General features: G+C 60.9%; 1 protein-coding gene across 1 annotated transcript; it reads right to left on the bottom strand.

Moving 5' to 3' along the window:
- Nucleotides 1–15: 15 nt before the first annotated feature.
- Nucleotides 16–24,817, bottom strand: MPI (mannose phosphate isomerase). Its single transcript, XM_075575961.1, is given in 11 exon segments — nt 16–2,372; nt 3,659–3,867; nt 14,045–14,159; nt 14,161–14,219; nt 14,477–14,665; nt 14,814–14,955; nt 15,422–15,552; nt 15,555–15,621; nt 16,420–16,547; nt 21,052–21,125; nt 24,693–24,817. Coding segments are annotated over 10 exon segments (1,269 nt in total). The 5' UTR covers nt 21,068–21,125; nt 24,693–24,817; the 3' UTR covers nt 16–2,159.
- Between the last annotated feature and the right edge of the window lie 657 nt (nt 24,818–25,474).

Consider the following 25,474-nt stretch of genomic DNA (forward strand, 5'->3'; position numbering starts at 1 on the left):
CACATACAAAAAAAATTGTACGTGGAACTTGCGACTGAGACGTGGCCACGCCCCCGCCGGCGGTTCAGCCAATGAGGATGAACCAGCTGTGTGAGGTCATAGCCACACCCCCTCCCGTCGCAAACTCTCTCCCAGGACCGCGATCTGCGGTGAAGCGCTGTGCACACGCTGCCCCCCCCGCCGGGCGCGTGCTACAGAACGCACTGGGACCGCAGTCAAAGGCAGAAACGCCAGCACAGAGCGGGAGGTATACATGTTTGTAATGCTCCGAACCGCTTATCACATATATTTCACACGTGTGCATGCGCACACCCTGCTGTCTATCGCACAAATGGACCAGTACTGTCACATATAGAATGCCGCCAAAGCAGATTCTTAGTGTTATTTCAAGCTGCAGTTGTTGGGAGGATTCTGGGAAATAAATGGTGTCCTCCTGATCTAACGCGTGTCTGGTTCTGCAGCGTCTGCTCAGAGGAACGGCGGCTGCGAAAGGATTTAAAGATGCACAATCGAGAGGAGCAGAGCGAATCCACGGGAGAGACGGTGGAACTGACAATTCAGGGAGAATTATAGGCATTGTTACAAATGAGATGGGCGCCAAGTGTACTAAGGGCAGTGATGTGATATTCTCCTTTATAGTAGTCGTGATGAATATTTTCTTAGCCACGCCCCCTGAACCAGGCAGAACCCTCCAGAGAATCAGTTTAACACTAGGCCTGCCTAAGGAGTTACCAGGCCACAAACCGCTGCTTTGTATTTTTAGCACCCAACTTCAATCAAGCCCCTTTGAAGCTCCCACAGATTCATGACCAGTCAGAAACCCCAAATATTGTATTTTTAAACCTAACTGGTTGCACCATTAACCCCTGAAGCACCAGATGGTTTAAAACATATCATGACAGTGACAGGGTTAAGTGGTCAGTCCCTCCTAGGGGCAAAGTGTACTAATGGCAGTGACAGGGTTAAGGGGTCATATCTGGGTGACTTGACACCTTTTCCCCCAAATCTGCCCCTATAAGTATGATTAAATTCTTATTAATGTTATTATAGAAACACGGGGAGCTGAGACTTGGGAGGGGGCTGATTTCCTCACGCTGCTCCCTTGTGTCTGACGTCTCTGTGTGTTTAGCAAGAGTTTGCACAGGCAAAGCCACCTCCCTCCCTCTCCCCTTATCTGTATTGTCTGTCTAATAAGCACAGGGGCAATAAGGGTAATTAACACGACTGAAACACTCCCACTGTCAGAGACCCAGAAATATTTTTTTTGATTTGTCGTTAATTTCAAAAGAAACAAAAGCTGCAAAGCATATACTTTTAGCCTGGTTACATTTGTTTAAGGAAGCCAATTAGTTACTAAAGGTTATGTTATTGGGGGGGTCGGCTATGTGGAATTGCACCTTTAGATTGCTACACGGAGGTTCCTGGCTATACAGGCGTTTAATAAAACACACAGCGTAAGATCTAAAATATCTTTATGATTTCTTAACTGCCTCCCGCAGGATGACGCGTTTCATGCCTCCCGCAGGATGACGCGTTTCACGCCTCCCGCAGGATGACGCGTTTCACGCCCCCCCTCCCTAACACTACCGCAGGCATCAAACAGTAACTACGTAGCATCGAGCAACAGGAGACCTCTAGCATACTCACTCTCTAGCACACTCGCTCTCTAGCACACTCGAGTTTGGGCTCCGCTGTCTTCAGACCCCGTCCACTTTATAGGGCCCTCGTGATGTACTAGGTACGTCCTGGGTACGGGGTCGGGCTGAAGGTTCCGAGGGAGAGCCTACCCCGATCTCCCAGGTGCAAAACTACAGCTGGAGACCACCAGACGTATCCAAGGAACCCCTAACTCACAAGCAGTAAATGATTGGGACAGTCCAGAATCCACATCTAAAACTGGGGCAATAAGGCACCCAGGAGTTGGGTTATGGACCCTGCGATAACAGCATATTAAGGTGACGATAACCCAACTACTGAAGGCTCTGTGCACCGTCCATGCCCCACTGTAAATATGATTATATAAATTTGATTTAAGAGGGAAGGCAGTTCTGCCGCCATATTTAAATTGGGCGCCACCGCCCAGGTAGTGAGCTTGGGCTGAGCAGACCCACTGGGGTGGGATTCAGCGGAGGGGTCCGATGACAAGGTCTCCCACTTAATCACACCAGGGAGCAAGCCCTGAACAGCAGCAGGCGCTGGGGGGGTTCCATGCTCAAGGTCAGATCCTCGTCAGCCGAGATGAAGGTCACGGAGCCGGGATGGAGGCTGAGCTCGCCGTGGACCCCGCGACTCGTGGCCTGGCCACGGACAAGCAGCAGGATGCTGGCCGAGTCCAAGGCGGCGACGTGGTACTGAGACACGGAAGCGGGGACCTGCAGGCGTGGGTGGGGGAGGAGAAAGGAGCCTTTAGTACAGACGCAGTCCCACAAGAAGATGTACGTCCATGAAGGTCCAAGGAGGTTTATAGTTCTGCTGACCCAGAGGACGTTAAAAAATCCCATTAAACATCCTATTATAAAGAGAGAAAATAAATTCTCCCCCCCCCTCCGTAACCCCAGTAATTAGTAGATTTGTCCCTGGATCAGCGCCCTTCCTCTGTGTAATATATCCGCTATATCCCTGTATACCTTTCCTGTGTATAAAGATGTGTAACCTTTTCTTGCACATATCTCCTGTATCTGCCGTCTCCGACTCCATAGCTAGTAACTCCCACAGTGTGTCTGCCCTTACTGTAATGATCCCGTTCCCCTAATCTCAAGGGACGTCCCATGTCCTCTGTGCTGCCCTTACTGTAATGATCCCGTTCCCCTAATCTCAAGGGACGTCCTGTGACCTCTGTGCTGCCCTTACTGTAATGATCCCGTTCCCCTAATCTCACGGGACGTCCCCGTGTCCTCTGTGCTGCCCTTACTGTAATGATCCCGTTCCCCTAATCTCACGGGACGTCCCCGTGTCCTCTGTGCTGCCCTTACTGTAATGATCCCGTTCCCCTAATCTCACGGGACGTCCCAGTGTCCTCTGTGCTGCCCTTACTGTAATGATCCCATTCCCCTAATCTCACGGGACGTCCCGTGTCCTCTGTGCTGCCCTTACTGATAATGATCGTGTTCCTCTAATCTCACGGGACGTCCCGTGTCCTCTGTGCTGCCCTTACTGTAATGATCCCGTTCCCCTAATCTCACGGGACGTCCCGTGTCCTCTGTGCTGCCCTTACTGTAATGATCCCGTTCCCCTAATCTCACGGGACGTCCTGTGTCCTCTGTGCTGCCCTTACTGATAATGATCCCGTTCCCCTAATCTCACGGGACGTCCTGTGACCTCTGTGCTGCCCTTACTATAATGATCCCGTTCCCCTAATCTCACGGGACGTCCTGTGACCTCTGTGCTGCCCTTACTATAATGATCCCGTTCCCCTAATCTCACGGGACGTTCCGTGTCCTCTGTGCTGCCCTTACTGTAATGATCCCGTTCCCCTAATCTCACGGGACGTCCCGTGACCTCTGTGCTGCCCTTCGTCCTTGGAATGACCTTGCGCATATTTGTAAACAGTTCTGTTTCCAACTGGATGTCTCTTTTCTGGTGTAAACGGTCCTAATTTGGTCAGTTTTACCTGGTAAATCAGGGGTGACACGTCACAGCACACGCGTAATCCGCTCACCTCGATCTTGATGACGGAGAAGTCTGGCACGGGCGGGTTATACAGGAGGGCGCAGGGGTCGCCAGGAACGGGCATGGCTGGGAAGAGCTTGGAGCTGGCGGGCGCCGGGGTGTAAGTGAGCATCTCGCACAGGGTCTGTACGTCGATGAATTTCTGAGTGAGACCGGCACGGACTGTGTTATCTGAGCAGGCCATGCACTCCACGCAGTCTGTATACAGAGACAGGAGGATAGATATAGTGAGATAGATAGATATATCTATCTATCTCATAGACATCAGCACACAGGCCTCGGCGCACACAGGCCCCCGACCTCACACACAGGCCCCCGACCTCACACACACACAGGCCTCGCCCTCGCGCACACACAGGCCCCGCCCTCGCGCACACACAGGCCCCGCCCTCGCACACACACAGGCCCCCGCCCACACACAGGCCCCCGCCCACACACAGGCCCCCGCCCACACACAGGCCCCCGCCCACACACACACACACACAGGCCCCCGCCCTCGCACACACACAGGCCCCCGCCCTCGCACACACACAGGCCCCCGCCCACACACAGGCCGGCACACACACAGGCCCCGGCGCACACAGGCCCCGGCACACACACAGGCCCCCGCCCACACACAGGCCCCGGCGCACACAGGCCCCGGCGCACACAGGCCCCCGACCTCACACACAGGCCCCGGCACACACAGGCCCCGGCACACACAGGCCCCGGCACACACAGGCCCCCGACCTCACACACAGGCCCCGGCACACACAGGCCCCGGCACACACAGGCCCCCGACCTCACACACAGGCCCCGGCACACACAGGCCCCGGCACACACAGGCCCCGGCACACACAGGCCCCGGCACACACAGGCCCCCGACCTCACACACAGGCCCCCGACCTCACACACAGGCCCCCGACCTCACACACAGGCCCCGGCACACACAGGCCCCGGCACACACAGGCCCCGGCGCACACAGGCCCCGGCGCACACAGGCCCCCGACCTCACACACAGGCCCCGGCACACACAGGCCCCCGACCTCACACACAGGCCCCGGCACACACAGGCCCCGGCGCACACAGGCCCCGGCGCACACAGGCCCCGGCGCACACAGGCCCCCGACCTCACACACAGGCCCCGGCACACACAGGCCCCCGACCTCACACACAGGCCCCGGCACACACAGGCCCCGGCGCACAGAGGCCCCCGACCTCACACACAGGCCCCGGCACACACAGGCCCCGGCACACACAGGCCCCGGCGCACACAGGCCCCCGACCTCACACACAGGCCCCGGCGCACACAGGCCCCCGACCTCACACACAGGCCCCGGCACACACAGGCCCCGGCGCACACAGGCCCTGGCACACACAGGCCCCGGCACACACAGGCCCCGGCGCACACAGGCCCCCGACCTCACACACAGGCCCCGGCGCACACAGGCCCCGGCACACACAGGCCCCCGACCTCACACACAGGCCCCGGCACACACAGGCCCCGGCACACACAGGCCCCGGTGCACACAGGCCCCGGCACACACAGGCCCGACCTCACACACAGGCCCCGGCACACACAGGCCCCGGCACACACAGGCCCCGGCACACACAGGCCCCGGCGCACACAGGCCCCGGCGCACACAGGCCCCGGTGCACACAGGCCCCGGCACACACAGGCCCGACCTCACACACAGGCCCCGGCACACACAGGCCCCGGCACACACAGGCCCCGGCGCACACAGGCCCCGACCTCACACACAGGCCCCGGCACACACAGGCCCCGGTGCACACAGGCCCCGACCTCACACACAGGCCCCGGCACACACAGGCCCCCGACCTCACACACAGGCCCCGGCACACACAGGACCCGGCACACACAGGCCCCGGTGCACACAGGCCCCGGTGCACACAGGCCCCGGTGCACACAGGCCCCGACCTCACACACAGGCCCCCGACCTCACACACAGGCCCCCGACCTCACACACAGGCCCCGGCACACACAGGCCCCGGCACACACAGGCCCCCGACCTCACACACAGGCCCCGGCGCACACACAGGCCCCGGCGCACACACAGGCCCCGGCGCACACACAGGCCCCGGCACACACAGGCCCCGGCACACACAGGCCCCCGACCTCACACACAGGCCCCGGTGCACACAGGCCCCGGCGCACACACAGGCCCCCGACCTCACACACAGGCCCCGGTGCACACAGGCCCCGGCGCACACACAGGCCCCGGCACACACAGGCCCCGGCACACACAGGCCTCGGCGCACACAGGCCCCGGCGCACACAGGCCCCGGCACACACACAGGCCCCGGCACACACAGGCCTGACCTCACACACAGGCCCCCGACCTCACACACAGGCCCCCGACCTCACACACAGGCCCCGGCACACACAGGCCCCGGCACACACAGGCCCCGGCGCACACAGGCCCCGGCGCACACAGGCCCCCGACCTCACACACAGGCCCCGGCACACACAGGCCCCCGACCTCACACACAGGCCCCGGCACACACAGGCCCCGGCGCACACAGGCCCCGGCGCACACAGGCCCCGGCGCACACAGGCCCCCGACCTCACACACAGGCCCCGGCACACACAGGCCCCCGACCTCACACACAGGCCCCGGCACACACAGGCCCCGGCGCACAGAGGCCCCCGACCTCACACACAGGCCCCGGCACACACAGGCCCCGGCACACACAGGCCCCGGCACACACAGGCCCCGGCGCACACAGGCCCCCGACCTCACACACAGGCCCCGGCGCACACAGGCCCCCAACCTCACACACAGGCCCCGGCACACACAGGCCCCGGCGCACACAGGCCCTGGCACACACAGGCCCCGGCACACACAGGCCCCGGCGCACACAGGCCCCCGACCTCACACACAGGCCCCGGCGCACACAGGCCCCGGCACACACAGGCCCCCGACCTCACACACAGGCCCCGGCACACACAGGCCCCGGCACACACAGGCCCCGGTGCACACAGGCCCCGGCACACACAGGCCCGACCTCACACACAGGCCCCGGCACACACAGGCCCCGGTACACACAGGCCCCGGCACACACAGGCCCCGGCACACACAGGCCCCGGCGCACACAGGCCCCGGCGCACACAGGCCCCGGTGCACACAGGCCCCGGCACACACAGGCCCGACCTCACACACAGGCCCCGGCACACACAGGCCCCGGCACACACAGGCCCCGGCACACACAGGCCCCCGGCACACACAGGCCCCCGGCGCACACAGGCCCCGACCTCACACACAGGCCCCGGCACACACAGGCCCCGGTGCACACAGGCCCCGACCTCACACACAGGCCCCGGCACACACAGGCCCCCGACCTCACACACAGGCCCCGGCACACACAGGACCCGGCACACACAGGACCCGGCACACACAGGCCCCGGTGCACACAGGCCCCGGCACACACAGGCCCGACCTCACACAGGCCCCGGCACACACAGGCCCCGGCACACACAGGCCCCGGCACACACAGGCCCCGGCACACACAGGCCCCGGCGCACACAGGCCCCGGTGCACACAGGCCCCGGTGCACACAGGCCCCGGTGCACACAGGCCCCGACCTCACACACAGGCCCCCGACCTCACACACAGGCCCCGGCACACACAGGCCCCGGCACACACAGGCCCCCGACCTCACACACAGGCCCCGGCGCACACACAGGCCCCGGCGCACACACAGGCCCCGGCGCACACACAGGCCCCGGCGCACACAGGCCCCGGCACACACAGGCCCCGGCACACACAGGCCCCCGACCTCACACACAGGCCCCGGTGCACACAGGCCCCGGCGCACACACAGGCCCCGGCACACACAGGCCCCCGACCTCACACACAGGCCCCGGTGCACACAGGCCCCGGCGCACACACAGGCCCCGGCACACACAGGCCCCGGCACACACAGGCCTCGGCGCACACAGGCCCCGGCGCACACACAGGCCCCGGCACACACAGGCCTGACCTCACACACAGGCCCCCGACCTCACACACAGGCCCCGGCGCACACACAGGCCCCGGCGCACACACAGGCCCCGGCGCACACACAGGCCCCGGTGCACACAGGCCCCGGCACACACAGGCCCCGGCACACACAGGCCCCGGCACACACAGGCCCCCGACCTCACACACAGGCCCCCGACCTCACACACAGGCCCCCGACCTCACACACAGGCCCCGGTGCACACAGGCCCCGGTGCACACAGGCCCCGGTGCACACAGGCCCCGACCTCACACACAGGCCCCCGACCTCACACACAGGCCCCCGACCTCACACACAGGCCCCGGCACACACAGGCCCCGGCACACACAGGCCCCCGACCTCACACACAGGCCCCCGACCTCACACACAGGCCCCGGCGCACACACAGGCCCCGGCGCACACACAGGCCCCGGCGCACACACAGGCCCCGGCACACACAGGCCCCGGCACACACAGGCCCCCGACCTCACACACAGGCCCCGGTGCACACAGGCCCCGGCGCACACACAGGCCCCGGCACACACAGGCCCCCGACCTCACACACAGGCCCCGGTGCACACAGGCCCCGGCGCACACACAGGCCCCGGCACACACAGGCCCCGGCACACACAGGCCTCGGCGCACACAGGCCCCGACGCACACACAGGCCCCGGCACACACAGGCCTGACCTCACACACAGGCCCCCGACCTCACACACAGGCCCCCGACCTCACACACAGGCCCCGGCACACACAGGCCCCGGCACACACAGGCCCCGGCGCACACAGGCCCCGGCGCACACAGGCCCCCGACCTCACACACAGGCCCCGGCACACACAGGCCCCCGACCTCACACACAGGCCCCGGCACACACAGGCCCCGGCGCACACAGGCCCCGGCGCACACAGGCCCCGGCGCACACAGGCCCCCGACCTCACACACAGGCCCCGGCACACACAGGCCCCCGACCTCACACACAGGCCCCGGCACACACAGGCCCCGGCGCACAGAGGCCCCCGACCTCACACACAGGCCCCGGCACACACAGGCCCCGGCACACACAGGCCCCGGCACACACAGGCCCCGGCGCACACAGGCCCCCGACCTCACACACAGGCCCCCGACCTCACACACAGGCCCCGGCGCACACAGGCCCCCAACCTCACACACAGGCCCCGGCACACACAGGCCCCGGCGCACACAGGCCCTGGCACACACAGGCCCCGGCACACACAGGCCCCGGCGCACACAGGCCCCCGACCTCACACACAGGCCCCGGCGCACACAGGCCCCGGCACACACAGGCCCCCGACCTCACACACAGGCCCCGGCACACACAGGCCCCGGCACACACAGGCCCCGGTGCACACAGGCCCCGGCACACACAGGCCCGACCTCACACACAGGCCCCGGCACACACAGGCCCCGGTACACACAGGCCCCGGCACACACAGGCCCCGGCACACACAGGCCCCGGCGCACACAGGCCCCGGCGCACACAGGCCCCGGTGCACACAGGCCCCGGCACACACAGGCCCGACCTCACACACAGGCCCCGGCACACACAGGCCCCGGCACACACAGGCCCCGGCACACACAGGCCCCCGGCGCACACAGGCCCCGACCTCACACACAGGCCCCGGCACACACAGGCCCCGGTGCACACAGGCCCCGACCTCACACACAGGCCCCGGCACACACAGGCCCCCGACCTCACACACAGGCCCCGGCACACACAGGACCCGGCACACACAGGACCCGGCACACACAGGCCCCGGTGCACACAGGCCCCGGCACACACAGGCCCGACCTCACACAGGCCCCGGCACACACAGGCCCCGGCACACACAGGCCCCGGCACACACAGGCCCCGGCGCACACAGGCCCCGGTGCACACAGGCCCCGGTGCACACAGGCCCCGGTGCACACAGGCCCCGACCTCACACACAGGCCCCCGACCTCACACACAGGCCCCGGCACACACAGGCCCCGGCACACACAGGCCCCCGACCTCACACACAGGCCCCGGCGCACACACAGGCCCCGGCGCACACACAGGCCCCGGCGCACACAGGCCCCGGCACACACAGGCCCCGGCACACACAGGCCCCCGACCTCACACACAGGCCCCGGTGCACACAGGCCCCGGCGCACACACAGGCCCCGGCACACACAGGCCCCGGCACACACAGGCCTCGGCGCACACAGGCCCCGGCGCACACACAGGCCCCGGCACACACAGGCCTGACCTCACACACAGGCCCCCGACCTCACACACAGGCCCCGGCGCACACACAGGCCCCGGCGCACACACAGGCCCCGGCGCACACACAGGCCCCGGTGCACACAGGCCCCGGCACACACAGGCCCCGGCACACACAGGCCCCGGCACACACAGGCCCCCGACCTCACACACAGGCCCCCGACCTCACACACAGGCCCCGGCGCACACAGGCCCCGGTGCACACAGGCCCCGACCTCACACACAGGCCCCGGCGCACACAGGCCCCGGCACACACACAGGCCCCGGCGCACACAGGCCCCCGACCTCACACACAGGCCCCGGCGCACACAGGCCACGGCACACACACAGGCCCCGGCACACACAGGCCCCGGCACACACAGGCCCCGGCGCACACAGGCCCCGGTGCACACAGGCCCCGGCACACACAGGCCCGACCTCACACACAGGCCCCGGCACACACAGGCCCCGGCACACACAGGCCCCGGCGCACACAGGCCCCGACCTCACACACAGGCCCCGGCACACACAGGCCCCAGTGCACACAGGCCCCGACCTCACACACAGGCCCCGGCACACACAGGCCCCCGACCTCACACACAGGCCCCGGCACACACAGGACCCGGCACACACAGGACCCGGCGCACACAGGCCCCGGTGCACACAGGCCCCGGCACACACAGGCCCGACCTCACACAGGCCCCGACACACACAGGCCCCGGCACACACAGGCCCCGGCGCACACAGGCCCCGGCGCACACAGGCCCCGGTGCACACAGGCCCCGGTGCACACAGGCCCCGGTGCACACAGGCCCCGACCTCACACACAGGCCCCCGACCTCACACACAGGCCCCGGCACACACAGGCCCCGGCACACACAGGCCCCCGACCTCACACACAGGCCCCGGCGCACACACAGGCCCCGGCGCACACACAGGCCCCGGCGCACACACAGGCCCCGGCACACACAGGCCCCGGCACACACAGGCCCCCGACCTCACACACAGGCCCCGGTGCACACAGGCCCCGGCGCACACACAGGCCCCGGCACACACACAGGCCCCCGACCTCACACACAGGCCCCGGTGCACACAGGCCCCGGCGCACACAGGCCTCGGCGCACACAGGCCCCGGCGCACACACAGGCCCCGGCACACACAGGCCCGACCTCACACACAGGCCCCCGACCTCACACACAGGCCCCGGCGCACACACAGGCCCCGGCGCACACACAGGCCCCGGTGCACACAGGCCCCCGGCACACACAGGCCCCGGCACACACAGGCCCCGGCACACACAGGCCCCCGACCTCACACACAGGCCCCCGACCTCACACACAGGCCCCGGCGCACACAGGCCCCGGTGCACACAGGCCCCGACCTCACACACAGGCCCCGGCGCACACAGGCCCCGGCACACACACAGGCCCCGGCGCACACAGGCCCCCGACCTCACACACAGGCCCCGGCGCACACAGGCCACGGCACACACACAGGCCCCGGCACACACAGGCCCCGGCACACACAGGCCCCGGCACACACAGGCCCCCGACCTCACACACAGGCCCCGGCACACACACAGGCCCCGGCGCACACAGGCCCCGGCACACACACAGGCCCCGGCACACACAGGCCCCGGCACACACAGGCCCCCGACCTCACACACAGGCCCCGGCACACACAGGCCCCCGACCTCACACACAGGCCCCCGACCTCACACACAGGCCCCCGACCTCACACACAGGCCCGACCTCACACACAGGCCCCCGACCTCACACACAGGCCCCGGCGCACACACAGGCCCCGGCGCACACACAGGCCCCGGCGCACACAGGCCCCGGCACACACAGGCCCCGGCACACACAGGCCCCGGCACACACAGGCCCCCGACCTCACACACAGGCCCCCGACCTCACACACAGGCCCCGGCGCACACAGGCCCCGGTGCACACAGGCCCCGACCTCACACACAGGCCCCGGCGCACACAGGCCCCGGCGCACACAGGCCCCGGCACACACACAGGCCCCGGCACGCACACAGGCCCCGGCACACACACAGGCCCCGGCACACACACAGGCCCCGGCACAAACAGGCCCCCGACCTCACACACAGGCCCCGGCACACACACAGGCCCCGGCGCACACAGGCCCCGGCACACACACAGGCCCCGGCACACACAGGCCCCGGCACACACAGGCCCCCGACCTCACACACAGGCTCCCGACCTCACACACAGGCCTCGCCCTCGCACACACACAGGCCTCGCCCTCGCACACAGGCTCCCGACCTCACACACAGGCCCCCGACCTCACACACAGGCCCCCGACCTCACACACAGGCCCCCGACCTCACACACAGGCCTCGCCCTCGCACACACACAGGCCTCGCCCTCGCACACACACAGGCCTCGCCCTCGCACACACACAGGCCTCGCCCTCGCAAACACACAGGCCCCGCCCTCGCGCACACACAGGCCCCCGACCTCACACACACACAGGCCTCGCCCTCGCACACACAGGCCCCGCCCTCGCACGCACAGGCCCCCGCCCACACACAGGCCCCCGCCCACACACAGGCCCCCGACCTCACACACACACAGGCCTCGCCCTCGTGCACACACAGGCCCCCGCCCACACACAGGCCCCCGACCTCACACACACACAGGCCTCGCCCTCGCACACACAGGCCTCGCCCTCGCGCACACAGCCTCGCCCTCGCGCACACACAGGCCTCGACCCTCGCGCACACACAGGCCCCGCCCTCGCACACACACAGGCCCCCGCCCACACACAGGCCCCCGCCCACACACAGGCCCCCGACCTCACACACACAGGCCTCGCCCTCGCGCACACACAGGCCCCCGCCCACACACAGGCCCCCGACCTCAACACAGGCCTCGCCCTCGCACACACAGGCCTCGCCCTCGCGCACACACACAGGCCTCGCCCTCGTGCACACACAGGCCCCCGCCACCACACACAGGCCCCCGACCTCACACACACACAGGCCTCGCCCTCGCACACACAGGCCTCGCCCTCGCGCACACAGGCCTCGCCCTCGGCGCACACACAGGCCTCGACCTCGCGCACACACAGGCCCCGCCCTCGCACACACACAGGCCCCCGCCACACACAGGCCCCCGCCCACACACAGGCCCCCGCCCACACACAGGCCCCCCGCCCACACACAGGGCCCCCGCCCACACACAGGCCCCCGACCTCACACACACACAGGCCTCGCCCTCGCGCCACACAAAGGCCCCCGCCCACACACAGGCCCCCGACCTCATACACACACAGGCCTCGCCCTCGCACACACAGGCCTCGCCCTCGCACACACAGGCCTCGACCTCACGCACACACAGGCCTCGACCTCGCGCACACACAGGCCCCGCCCTCGCACACACACACAGGCCCCTGCCCACACACAGGCCCCCACCCACACACCAGGCCCCCGCCCTTGCGCACACACACAGGCCCCGCTCTCGCGCACACACAGGCCTCGCCCTCGCGCCACGACACAGGCCCCCCGCACGACACAGGCCCCCGCCCTCGCGCACACACAGGCCCCGCCCCCGCCCTCGCGCACACACAGGCCCCCGCACTCGCGCGCACAACACAGGCCTCGCCCTCGCTCACACACAGGCCCCCGCGCACACACAGGCCCCCGCCCTCGCGCGCACACACAGGCCTCGCCCTCGCTCACACACAGGCCCCCGCGCACACACAGGCCCTGCCCTCGCGCGCACACAGGCCCCCGCCCTCGCGCGCACACAGGCCCCCGCCCTCGCGCGCACACACAGGCCCCGCCCATCGCGCACACACAGGCCCCCGCCCTCGCGCGCACACAGGCCCCCCGCCCTCTGCGCGCACACAGGCCCCCGCCCTCGCGCGCACACAGGCCCCCGCGCACAGGCCCGCCTCGCGCGCACACAGGCCCCCGCCCTCGCGCGCACACAGGCCCCGCCGCCTCTCGCGCGCACACACAGGCCCCCGCCCTCGCCGCGCACACAGGCCCCCGCCCTCTCGCGCGCACACAGGCCCCCGCCCTCGCGCTCACAGGCCCCCGCCCTCGCGCGCACACAGGCCCCCGCCCTCGCGCACACACAGGCCCCCGCCCTCGCGCACACACAGGCCCTCGCACATACACTCACCTCCGTACAGATAAGCGTGGGGCTCATTAGCTCCCAGATACATGGCTTCTCCTGGCTGCAGAGTCAGCACGTTCAGGAAGTAAATCGCAAAGCAACCGACGTCCCCGGGAACTGAGAGAGTGTAATGTGAGCAGCAGCTCTCCCCTGCAAGGTGAGACGTCCTCCCCACTCTGAGCTGGGAGACACAGAACACGTGTATGCGTGTCACAGTGCGCATCAGTGCGTGTGCCTATATGTGTGAATACATGTGTATGTGTCCGTGTGTAAACACGTGTAACTGTGTGTATTCTGTACATGTGTCACTGTGTATATCAGTGCATGTGCATATATCACGGTGTGTATACATGTGTGTGTGTCCGTGTATACTGTACATGTGTATATACGTGTCACTGTGAATATTGTGCGCGTGTGTACACGTGTGTAATTGTGCACCTTGCAGTGAGATGCGCTGCACCAGCCGGTTCAGTTGCTCCGCACACGCCTCCTTGTCGCTCTGCATCATGCGTGTGAAGCAGCCCTGCAGAGCGCTCCGCACCCGCCCCTCATCCCCAGGGTCTGACGCGCTGACCTCTAACCTCCGCGCATCCTCCTGTCCAATCAGAGAGCGAAACTCGGGGACGTCTGCAGGGAGAGGGACAGACAGGCGGCACATGCATGTCACACGTGCAGAGCACACGTGGAACACATCGTTACATGGCATGTTACGGAGTGTGATTACATGTTCATGCCGGTGTGCGTGCGTATTGTGCACGCGTGTGCGTGTCCTTACCCTGCAGGTAGCCCAAGATCTCGGACACGGGTCGGAAGCCGCACATGCCCTGGAACGGGGTGAGAGCGATGGCCATTTCAGGCTTGTGGTTGGCATCGGGGTAATGCTGCGGAAACTGGGCGTGGAGCCGCTGTGCCCGGGCCTGGGGGGGGGAGTGAGAGGGGGGGGAGTGAGAGGGGGGGGGGGAGTGAGAGGGGGGGGGGAGTGAGAGGGGGGGGGGGAGTGAGAGGGGGGGGGGGAGTGAGAGAGGGGGGAGTGAGAGAGGGGGGAGTGAGAGAGTGAGGGGGTGAGGGGGGTGTGAGAGGGGGGGAGGGGAGAGTGAGGGGGGAGTGAGAGGGGGGGAGGGGGGAGTGAGAGAGGGGTTTGGGGGGAGTGAGAGGGGGGGAGGAGGGAGTGAGAGGGGGGGAGGAGGGAGTGAGAGGGAGGGGGGAGTGAGTGAGAGGGGGAGAGAGAGACACGGTGGGGAGGAAGAGGGAGAGCAAGTGAGTGAGTGAAAGTGAGGAGGGTTGATGGAGGAGGGTGAGGAGGAGAGAGTTAGGGACGAAGAGAGACAGTTAGGGAGAGGGGCAGTTTGTATAAAAGCCCCCCTCCCATCCTCCCCCTCTCACCTTGTCAGGGTGAGCCTGGATGGAGAGCGCCAGCCTAACTGACAGCACTTTGAACAGGAACGGTAGCTGACCCTGGAAGGCCTCTCTGACCTTCGACCCCAGGCACTCGGGGTGAGCCGCGATCCACTGCCCAGGGTCTTCTGGGTAATTCTCTTGTCTAGGATGAGGGCGTCTCCTTTGGGGTGAGATCCCATCCAGAGCTGTGGGAGAGAGATGGGAGGGGGGGGGGGAGAGAGAGATGGAAGGGGGGGGAGAGAGAGAGATGGAAGGGGGGGGAGAGAGAGAGATGGGAGGGGGGGGAGAGAGAGATGGGAGGGGGGGGAGAGAGAGATGGGAGGGGGGGGAGAGAGATGGGAGGGGGGGGGGAGAGATGGGAGGGGGGGGGAGAGAGATGGGAGGGGGGGGAAAGAGAGGGGAGAGAGGAAAGAGAGGGGAGAGAGAGAGGGAAAGAGAGGAAGAGAGAGAGAGAGAGAGAGAGAGAGAGGGTGGAAGAGAGAGAGAGAGAGGGGGGAAGAGAGAGAGGGGGGAAGAGAGAGAGGGGGGAAGAGAGAGAGAGAGGGAGGGAAGAGAGCGAGAGAGAGGGGGGGAAGAGAGCGAGAGAGAGAGGGAAGAGAGCGAGAGAGAGAGGGGAAGAGAGCGAGAGAGAGGGGGGGAAGAGAGCGAGAGAGGGGGGAAGAGAGCGAGAGAAAGGGGGGAAGAGAGAGAGAGAGGGGGGAAGAGAGAGAGGGGGGGAAGAGAGAGAGAGAGAGGGGGGGAGAGAGCGAGAGAGGGGGGGAAGAGAGAGAGAGGGGGGAAGAGAGAGAGAGGGGGGGAAGAGAGAGAGGGGAAGAGAGAGAGGGGAAGAGAGAGGAGGAGGGAAAGAGGTCAGAGAATAAGAGGGGGAGAAGATAGTGGAAAAGGGGGGAGCAAAAAGAGAGATGAGAGAACAATGGAAGTAGGGAGGGAGAAGGGGGAGAAATAAGAGCGTGGGAGGTGTGAGTGGGCACTCACTGAGTTACCTCTGCATATGGCTTGTCTGGCTCTATCTGCCTCTTGGGGTCACTTCTCACCCACAGACGGGCCACCTCACTGTCACTTCCCAGCTTACCCCACGCGTAGTCCTGTACTATACAGGCGAGGGGGAACACTGCGGGTGAGGGGGGGAGATAAGTGAGGGGGGAGAGAGACAGAGGGGGGGGGAGAGAGAGAGGGAGGGAGAGAGAGGGGGAGGAGAGAGGGGGAGGAGAGATCGAGGGGGAGGAGAGAGAGAGGGGGGGTTGGAGAGAGAGAGGGGGGGAGAGAGGGAGAGAGAGAGGGGGGGAGAGAGGGAGAGAGAGAGGGGGAGGAGGGAGAGAGGGGGAGAGGAGAGAGAGGGGGGGTTGGAGAGAGAGAGGGGGGGGGAGTGTGAGGAATGTCCATCGGTCCCGCCCGATGACGCACCCCATGACAGGACGGGTGGTGCACGCCGCACTATCAGGCTGATGCTAACGCCCGCGGCTCTGCCAGGCTGGGGGACCCCACACAGACCTTGCTCAGGCTCCGCCCTCGTGACGTCACGGGTGAGGCGCACCACACGCAAGCGCTGCGCTACTTTGGGCACACGAGGGGTTAATCAGCAATTACTCCAAACCTGCACATCTCCCCGCCCCTGTCTACCAGTGGCCTGAATGTCTAGGAGCGGCTCCTGTTCATCGCCCTGCAGCTGTGTGCTGCCCTACCATTGGCTGCCTGTGCTTTAAATGCTCAGCCAGCCCTGCTGCAAACTGGCTGAGCACAAACCCTGTTTGTGTGCTAGTGTTTGCCTCACACACCCTGCTGCTGCCCTGTCGCTGGCTTGTCTTGCGTATTCTGTTCCTGTTCTGACCTCGGCTTGTATCTGGACCTCCGCCTCTCTGACCCTTGACCTCGGAGTGCATTTGGACTTCTACCTTCTATACCCCTGGCTTCTCCTACCTTGACCCAGCTACATGACTACCACTCTGCACTCCGGACGTGGCTGCCCAGTTGTAGGTCGGTGGTTAGCAACATCCCCACCTCAGCCTTGCGGCCCGTTTTGTTTGTGGTGAGCATTTGTTACAGGGAGAGGGAGAGAGCGGTGGGGGGGGGGTGTGAGAGAGAGGACGGGGGTGAGAGAGAGGGGGGAGGAGTGAGAGAGGGGGGGGGGTGAGAGAGAGGGGGGGTGTAACAGGTACTTATCCCTGTGTAAATAAAGCAGCCTCAGAGCTCTGAAAATCCAGCAGAGAGAGAGTTAATTGCAGCCACTCAATTAACTAGTTTCCACCTGGACTAATGAGAGCTCTGTAAAAAGCCTCCTGTGAGACACATGAGAGAGATTCCTTAGCTCACATTTGGGCTGACAGAAGGAGAGCAGAGAAGCTTGCACACACACTGTCTTGAGCACAAAGGCTGTGCTGAGATCAAGACACCCAGAGACCTATATTTCCTGGACACAGAGGACCCAGGACCCTGCCAGAGACTGACATGGAGGGCCACCTGCTTAAGGTACTTCCTGAGACTTTGGGGTGATAGGCTGGTAATGGGAATATCCCTCCAGTCCTGCAGATAGGGTCTGGGGAAGGAAGTTAGCCCTTACAGGATAGGGGGTTGTTAATTTGTAGTTTTTGTATGTTTTGCCTGGATAAAGGAACAGGCTCAATAAAGCCAAGATATCATTTCACCCAAATCGGTCTCCATTATATGAACCTCTGCACACATCTCTTACAGGGGGAGATAGAGAGAGGGGGGGGGAGATATAGAGAGGGGTGAGGATATATAGAGAGAGATGGGGGGGATATAGAGAGGGGGGTGATAGAGAGAGAGAGAGGGATATAGAGACGGTATCTATCTTCGTATCTGTGGGGGCGTTACTGCTGGCCTATGAAATGGGACACCCTGCTGCCTGTATGTAAGAGGTTTATTTATTCTGCGACAGGGCAGGCCTGGGCATAAAAGGTTTGATACGCTTCGGTAACAGGGTAACGGTAACAGGGTAACGGTAACATGGTAACGGTGTGTGTCACCCACCGTGTAGATGTTATGGACCATGGTTACCTAATGGCACTACGTTTATCTAGGCACTTCATGGGTTAGCACTGTCATGGGAAAGGGGGTTTGGCCCGGGATTAAAGGGGTTACACCCCATTTGGCCACCCCCTGCTCTCACTTGGGAAGCAAGGTGTTAACTGGACTGCGGTTCAGTAATGTGTTTTTACCCTGCTTCCACAACCAAATGTATTTTCCCCTGTAAATGTGTATTGTTCCCATTCCAGTGTTTGCACCAACACATACACTGGGATTGATGCGGGAGGGAAAGGGTTAAGGTTAATTCAGTGTTTATAGCCCTTTGTCCGATTTTCCCGCCTTTTCAGGCTCCAGTTTGCAGCCTCACATAGGTCGCCATTGCAGCTCCATTCAATCCAATGGCGTATCTAGCGGTTTTGGCCCTGTTTCCAGCGAAGACCAGCAGGTGGCGTCCGAGAGGAGGAGCGGCGGTTTCCCATTGTAAGTCAATGAGGCCATTGACTTCAATGAGGATTCCTCGACACCGACCTCCAGGAACGGGTTGGCAGCCATCCAAACCGCAGTCCGCAAGAGCGGACACAATGTCTTTAAAAAGAGCTTTTATCACTGAGTTCAAGTTCAACTCCAATTGGCGTGGGAACCTTAGGTTCTAAGGCACTCAGAAATAAAATTATTTTTGCCCCTAGCCCCTAGGAAGCCCCACAAACGACCACCATCGGGTCCGGGAATGAGGGACCCCCGTAAAGGGTCGTACTCATGAAGAGGGTCGCGCCATTGACTCTAATGGCGGAGCGGAGGTCCCATTGAATCCAATGGCGGCGCTCGCCCATGCATTGTCTATGGCGGCGCCGGCCATTGATTCCAATGGGGAAAAGCCGCGTGGCGTTAAACCGGCTAAGTCTGAAAATGTAAAAGTGCGAGTCCATATCTCCGGTTCTGTGAGGACCAGAGGGCTGGGATTTGGGTCGCATGTAGTCACTGTTCCGGCATGACTGCATGGCCATTTCCAGCCCTCTCCGAACAACCAGACAGAGTATGGGCAAATGTAAAAATTGTGGTTTTCCTATAGACTTCAATGGCGGAGTTGCTCCAATGAAAGTCTATAGCGGCGGAGCCCATAAGCCTCAATGGCGGAGTTGCCCCATTGAAAGACTATAGCGGCGAAGCCCATTGATTTCAACGGCGGAGTTGCTCCATTGAAAGCCTATAGCGGCGGAGCCCGTTGATTTCAATGGAAAGAGTGACAAACAGAGATTTATTCTTAGGGCGGAGAATCCTGCATTAAAGTAATAAGGGTTTTAAAATTGTATTTGTGTATCTCCGGTTCTGGGGGACGCAGAGAGCTGAAACTTGGCCACCATGGAGAGTCACCTTCGGCATGAAGGACTGGCAAGTTTCAGCCCACTGGGCCCAGCAGAACGGATTATTTTAATATGTGAAGGTATTAAAGTATGAATTGTATTTTGGGTCTGGTATGAAAACTCAGAGCCCACATGCTATGTTAATGATCCGGATAGGGAGACAAATGGTCGATCATAAACTCCTGATCAAAGGCTCCCGCACCCTACTTGTGTATGCGAGCACAATGGAATGTAGGACATGGGTACTTGGTACTAAGTGTTGTAATTTGCACTTGGGAACAAAGGGTATCCTGGCAAAGCTAGACTTTAAGACGCCAGTCTTGTGGGGCTGAGGAAAGAAGCTCCCTGATTAGAATATTACCCCACCAGTGGGCAGGTATTACGGGTGAGGTGGCAAGGAGAGATTGGGTGCAGGTAATTGTTCTCCAATGGCTTGCACTCAATAATAAAGCATAGGAGTGGAATTGCATATAAACCAGTGTCCATCCTATACTCAGTTGTTCTTCGTGTCTTTTGTGTCTTCTCGTGATTGCTGCATGAATTGCTGATCGTGTTTTCCTGATTACTTCATCATTCCAACCCTAAGTAAGTGTATATTTTGCCTGTTATTTGTACTATCTGCTGTGTTCACCTTTTAAGGAATAAACCCTAATTTATTATATCTAAGTCGTGTTCCGTTCAACCCAGTTATTTTGGTGTATATTATATCCTCTCACAAGTGACCGTGACAGGCATCGCTTCAGAAATATGCCCCTATGCATCTGCTTCCTGGTGTTATACCCGGTCAACACCTTATAAGGATTAGGGGCTCTAGGATATAGGGCCTGCATAAGCCTGGGAATGAATGGGAACTGTAGGACGACAGCTCTGTCAGGTCCCTACAATGAATGGGATATATAGGATCAGGTTTGTCTGAACCCTATAAGAATTGGTATCTGCAGGATGGGGTCAATATGAGCCATCAATGCATGGCATCTGTTAGGATGTGGCGTGTCTTAACCCTATAATGAGTCTGATATATAGGACAAGATCAGCCTGATTTTCTTATTTTTATACACACACACCATCAGCTGCAAGACTACACCCCCCAGCATGCCCCAATGCCATGATGTCACCAACATCCTCAAGCTGGCAAAACCCCGTTTCCATCGCAACAGCAGTCTCCTTCCACACAGTGTTCCCCATTCCGGCGTCCCCCTGACCTCCAACAACCGAGCCTCTCCACTCACCCTCCCCCCCTCTTCCTTCCTTCCCATGCCGTTAACTCACCTCGGGGTTCCGCCATGGCAGCCTCCTTCCAACCGCGTCCGCGCGTCTCCGGGGACAGACGTTACCCGAGTCACCTGTCAATGAAATGGATTTAAATGGTCGAGATCTACTCAGAAGAGGAATAAATAATATCAGCTAGATCTAATTCTCCTGTGTCCAGCCCACAGCTTTAAAATACAAAAGTCTCGGGGGAAAGGATGGCGTTAGTCTTCCGCATTAGATAGAGCGATCGATTTCCGATGGCGGATTCCGGCGTGGGCCCGCGGGATTCAAAGATTGAATGGATGGTTTTTTGTTTTGTTTTTTTGAGTTTTGTACATATTTCCCATACCCCTTTTTTTATTACATTATTAAAGTTAGGAGATCGGGCTGTTCAAGGCAGGCAGGAGAGCCCCCAAAGTTACAGAGCCCGGAGGAAACAGAAACCATTGCGAAACGCGTAGGGGTGACGGAGGAACCATTTCGGAGGTGAACTCGGGTCCTTCCGGCTCCTATCCGGCGGGTCTTCCTCGCTGCCCCCTAAGACTGCCGATTGTGTGCCTGAGTCTGCAGACAGCTCACTACTGATCTTAGTCATTTATTCCCTTGTCCCCTGCCTCCAGCCAGACCTGTATGAACCTCCCCTTCCTGTTCCTCCATGCTTGTTTGTACTGGTGCTTTCTGGATAGACTAGCTCACTGCACGGTTGTTGTTTGCCGATACCGTTACCTGACTCCTGCTTGCCTCTTGACCACACCTTCCGCTGCCTGCCCCGGATTTGGCCTGTGACCTCGACTACGCCTCTAGCCGCCTGTTTCCGACCCCCACATCACCCTCTGCCTGTCCTGCCATTTCCAGCCACCGGGATCCACTCCACAGTTGCCGTAATACTTGACAGACGCGAAGGCCAGCTCAGCAGGACTCCCGGAGACGCTTGAAACGCCGCTAGAAGCGGAGGGACGTTTCCTGTATCTGGTGTATGCGTCACGTATTACCTCTCTGGGCGTGTACGTGTATACCGGTATTACCTCTCTGGGCGTGTACGTGTATACCGGTATTACCTCTCTGGGCGTGTACGTGTATACCGGTATTACCTCTCTGGGCGTGAACGTGTATACCGGTATTACCTCTCTGGGCGTGTACGTGTATACCGGTATTACCTCTCTGGGCGTGTACGTGTATACCGGTATTACCTCTCTGGGCGTGTACGTGTATACCGGTATTACCTCTCTGGGCGTGTACGTGTATACCGGTATTACCTCTCTGGGCGTGTACGTGTATACCGGTATTACCTCTCTGGGCGTGTACGTGTATACCGGTATTACCTCTCTGGGCGTGTACGTGTATACCGGTATTACCTCTCTGGGCGTGTACGTGTATACCGGTATTACCTCTCTGGGCGTGTACGTGTATACCGGTATTACCTCTCTGGGCGTGTACGTGTATACCGGTATTACCTCTCTGGGCGTGTACGTGTATACCGGTATTACCTCTCTGGGCGTGTACGTGTATACCGGTATTACCTCTCTGGGCGTGTACGTGTATACCGGTATTACCTCTCTGGGCGTGTACGTGTATACCGGTATTACCTCTCTGGGCGTGTACGTGTATACCGGTATTACCTCTCTGGGCGTGTACGTGTATACCGGTATTACCTCTCTGGGCGTGTACGTGTATACCGGTATTACCTCTCTGGGCGTGTACGTGTATACCGGTATTACCTCTCTGGGCGTGTACGTGTATACCGGTATTACCTCTCTGGGCGTGTACGTGTATACCGGTATTACCTCTCTGGGCGTGTACGTGTATACCGGTATTACCTCTCTGGGCGTGTACGTGTATACCGGTATTACCTCTCTGGGCGTGTACGTGTATACCGGTATTACCTCTCTGGGCGTGTACGTGTATATCGGTATTACCTCTCTGGGCGTGTACGTGTATACCGGTATTACCTTTCTGGGCGTGTACGTGTATACCGGTATTACCTCTCTGGGCGTGTACGTTTATACCGGTATTACCTCTCTGGGCGTGTACGTGTATACCGGTATTACCTCTCTTGGCGTGTACGTTTATACCGGTATTACCTCTCTGGGCGTGTACGTGTATACCGGTATTACCTCTCTGGGCGTGTACGTGTATACCGGTATTACCTATCTGGGCGGGTATGTGTATACCGGTATTACCTCTCTGGGCGGGTATGTGTATACCGGTATTACCTCTCTGGGCGGGTATGTGTATACCGGTATTATCACTCTGGGCGGGTATGTGTATACCGGTATTACCTCTCTGGGCGTGTATGTGTATACCGGTATTACCTCTTTGGGCGTGTATGTGTATACCGGTATTACCTCTCTGGGCGTGTATGTGTATACCGGTATTACCTCTCTGGGCGTGTATGTGTATACCGGTATTACCTCTCTGGGCGTGTATGTGTATACCGGTATTACCTCTCTGGGCGTGTATGTGTATACCGGTATTACCTCTCTGGGCGTGTATGTGTATACCGGTATTACCTCTCTGGGCGTGTATGTGTATACCGGTATTACCTCTTTGGGCGTGTATGTGTATACCGGTATTACCTCTCTGGGCGTGTATGTGTATACCGGTATTACCTCTCTGGGCGTGTATGTGTATACCGGTATTACCTCTCTGGGCGTGTATGTGTATACCGGTATTACCTCTCTGGGCGTGTACGTGTATACCGGTATTACCTCTCTGGGCGTGTATGTGTATACCGGTATTACCTCTCTGGGCGTGTATGTGTATACCGGTATTACCTCTCTGGGCGTGTGTATGTGTATACTGATATTACCTCTCTGGGCGTGTGTGTATACCGGTATTACCTCTCTGGGCGTGTATGTGTATACCGGTATTACCTCTCTGGGCGTGTATGTGTATACCGGTATTACCTCTCTGGGCGCGTGTACGTGTATACCGGTATTACCTCTCTGGGCGTGTACGTGTATACCGGTATTACCTCTCTGGGTGTGTATGTGTATACCGGTATCACCTCTCTGGGCGTGTATGTGTATACCGGTATTACCTCTCTGGGCGTGTATGTGTATACCGGTATTACCTCTCTGGGCGTGTACGTGTATACCGGTATTACCTCTCTGGGCGTGTATGTGTATACCGGTATTACCTCTCTGGGCGCGTGTACGTGTATACCGGTATTACCTCTCTGGGCGTGTACGTGTATACCGGTATTACCTCTCTGGGCGTGTATGTGTATACCGGTATTACCTCTATGTTCTAATATAACAAGGATACACCGACCCCCAGGGGCAGGCGCGATTCCCCGCGGTTAGCTCTGCAACCGCCGCGCGCCCCCCTCCCCCCACAAAAAAAATCCCGCGCCCCCCCAGTTTGCGCTGCCCTGCTCTATGGGGTAAGTAGGAAGAACGTGCAGAGACAGGAGGAGGGTGATCACGTGACCTTGCCATCTCTTTTACGGCGACCCATTACCAGGAAACAAAACGGCGAGTGTTGGCGTACCTTTGCGACACGTTGGCGCTTGTTTACAGAGCACAGTATCTCAGTGTTGGATCTGTTACATATTATCATTATATAGTTACAGGGAACACAGCCTAAAACAAGCTTTGGGGGGGACACTGCTGTCCCCCATATAAATCCTGAAGGGTTCATTATTCAGACGCTGTTACCTGGTACAGATCCTGGTCTCAGAGGGTTAATGGGGGAACCTCAGATGCACTGGAAGAAGCAGGAAGCAATACTGCAAGCACCGTCTGCACAGCATCATGGGAGTTGTAGTTCTGTGTACTGGGGAAATGCTTCCCTGCCAGACACTGCAGGACCACAAGTCCCAGCATCCCTGCAGCTCACAGCTGTTCATGTCAATTTAAAGCAGCAGTTCAGCAATATCCTACATGTGTGTTTTTTAAATAATTCAGTTCTGTACTGTGAGAAAATACTTGTAGCGTTAAAAATTAAAATTAAAAAAGATTTAAAGACATTTTTAATGTTTCTAATGTAGGAAGCATTTCCAAAGTGACGGCCCCTTCCCCTTCTGATCGGCTCTGGCTCTTGAGCCCCGCCCTCTCTCTAGCAGTGCACCAATTGTATCTAGTAACTGCCCAGTCACATAATATTGCTGGACTACATTGCCCACAATGCTGTGCAAGAACTGAGTTAAATAGCCCAGAGAAAGCGATTGATTACAGGAGAATGTATCGATCTGCAGCGTAGCTAATCACTTGTCAGTGTGCAGATTGTATTGATGCACATATTGAATGGGAAAATATATATATATTATTTTTTTTTAAACTGCAGCGTTAACGCCCCAGCTCCTATCCCAGCGGTTTTCAACCTTTCTTTAGTTAAGGAATCCTAGATTTAGACTGTGATATTCTAGGGAACCCCAAACCTCTCTCTCTTCTCCCCCTTTCACACTCCCAACTCTCTGTCCTCCCATTACACTTCCCCC

Source organism: Ascaphus truei, chromosome 18 (assembly GCF_040206685.1).
Source record: "Ascaphus truei isolate aAscTru1 chromosome 18, aAscTru1.hap1, whole genome shotgun sequence".
Classification (NCBI taxonomy): domain Eukaryota; kingdom Metazoa; phylum Chordata; class Amphibia; order Anura; family Ascaphidae; genus Ascaphus; species Ascaphus truei.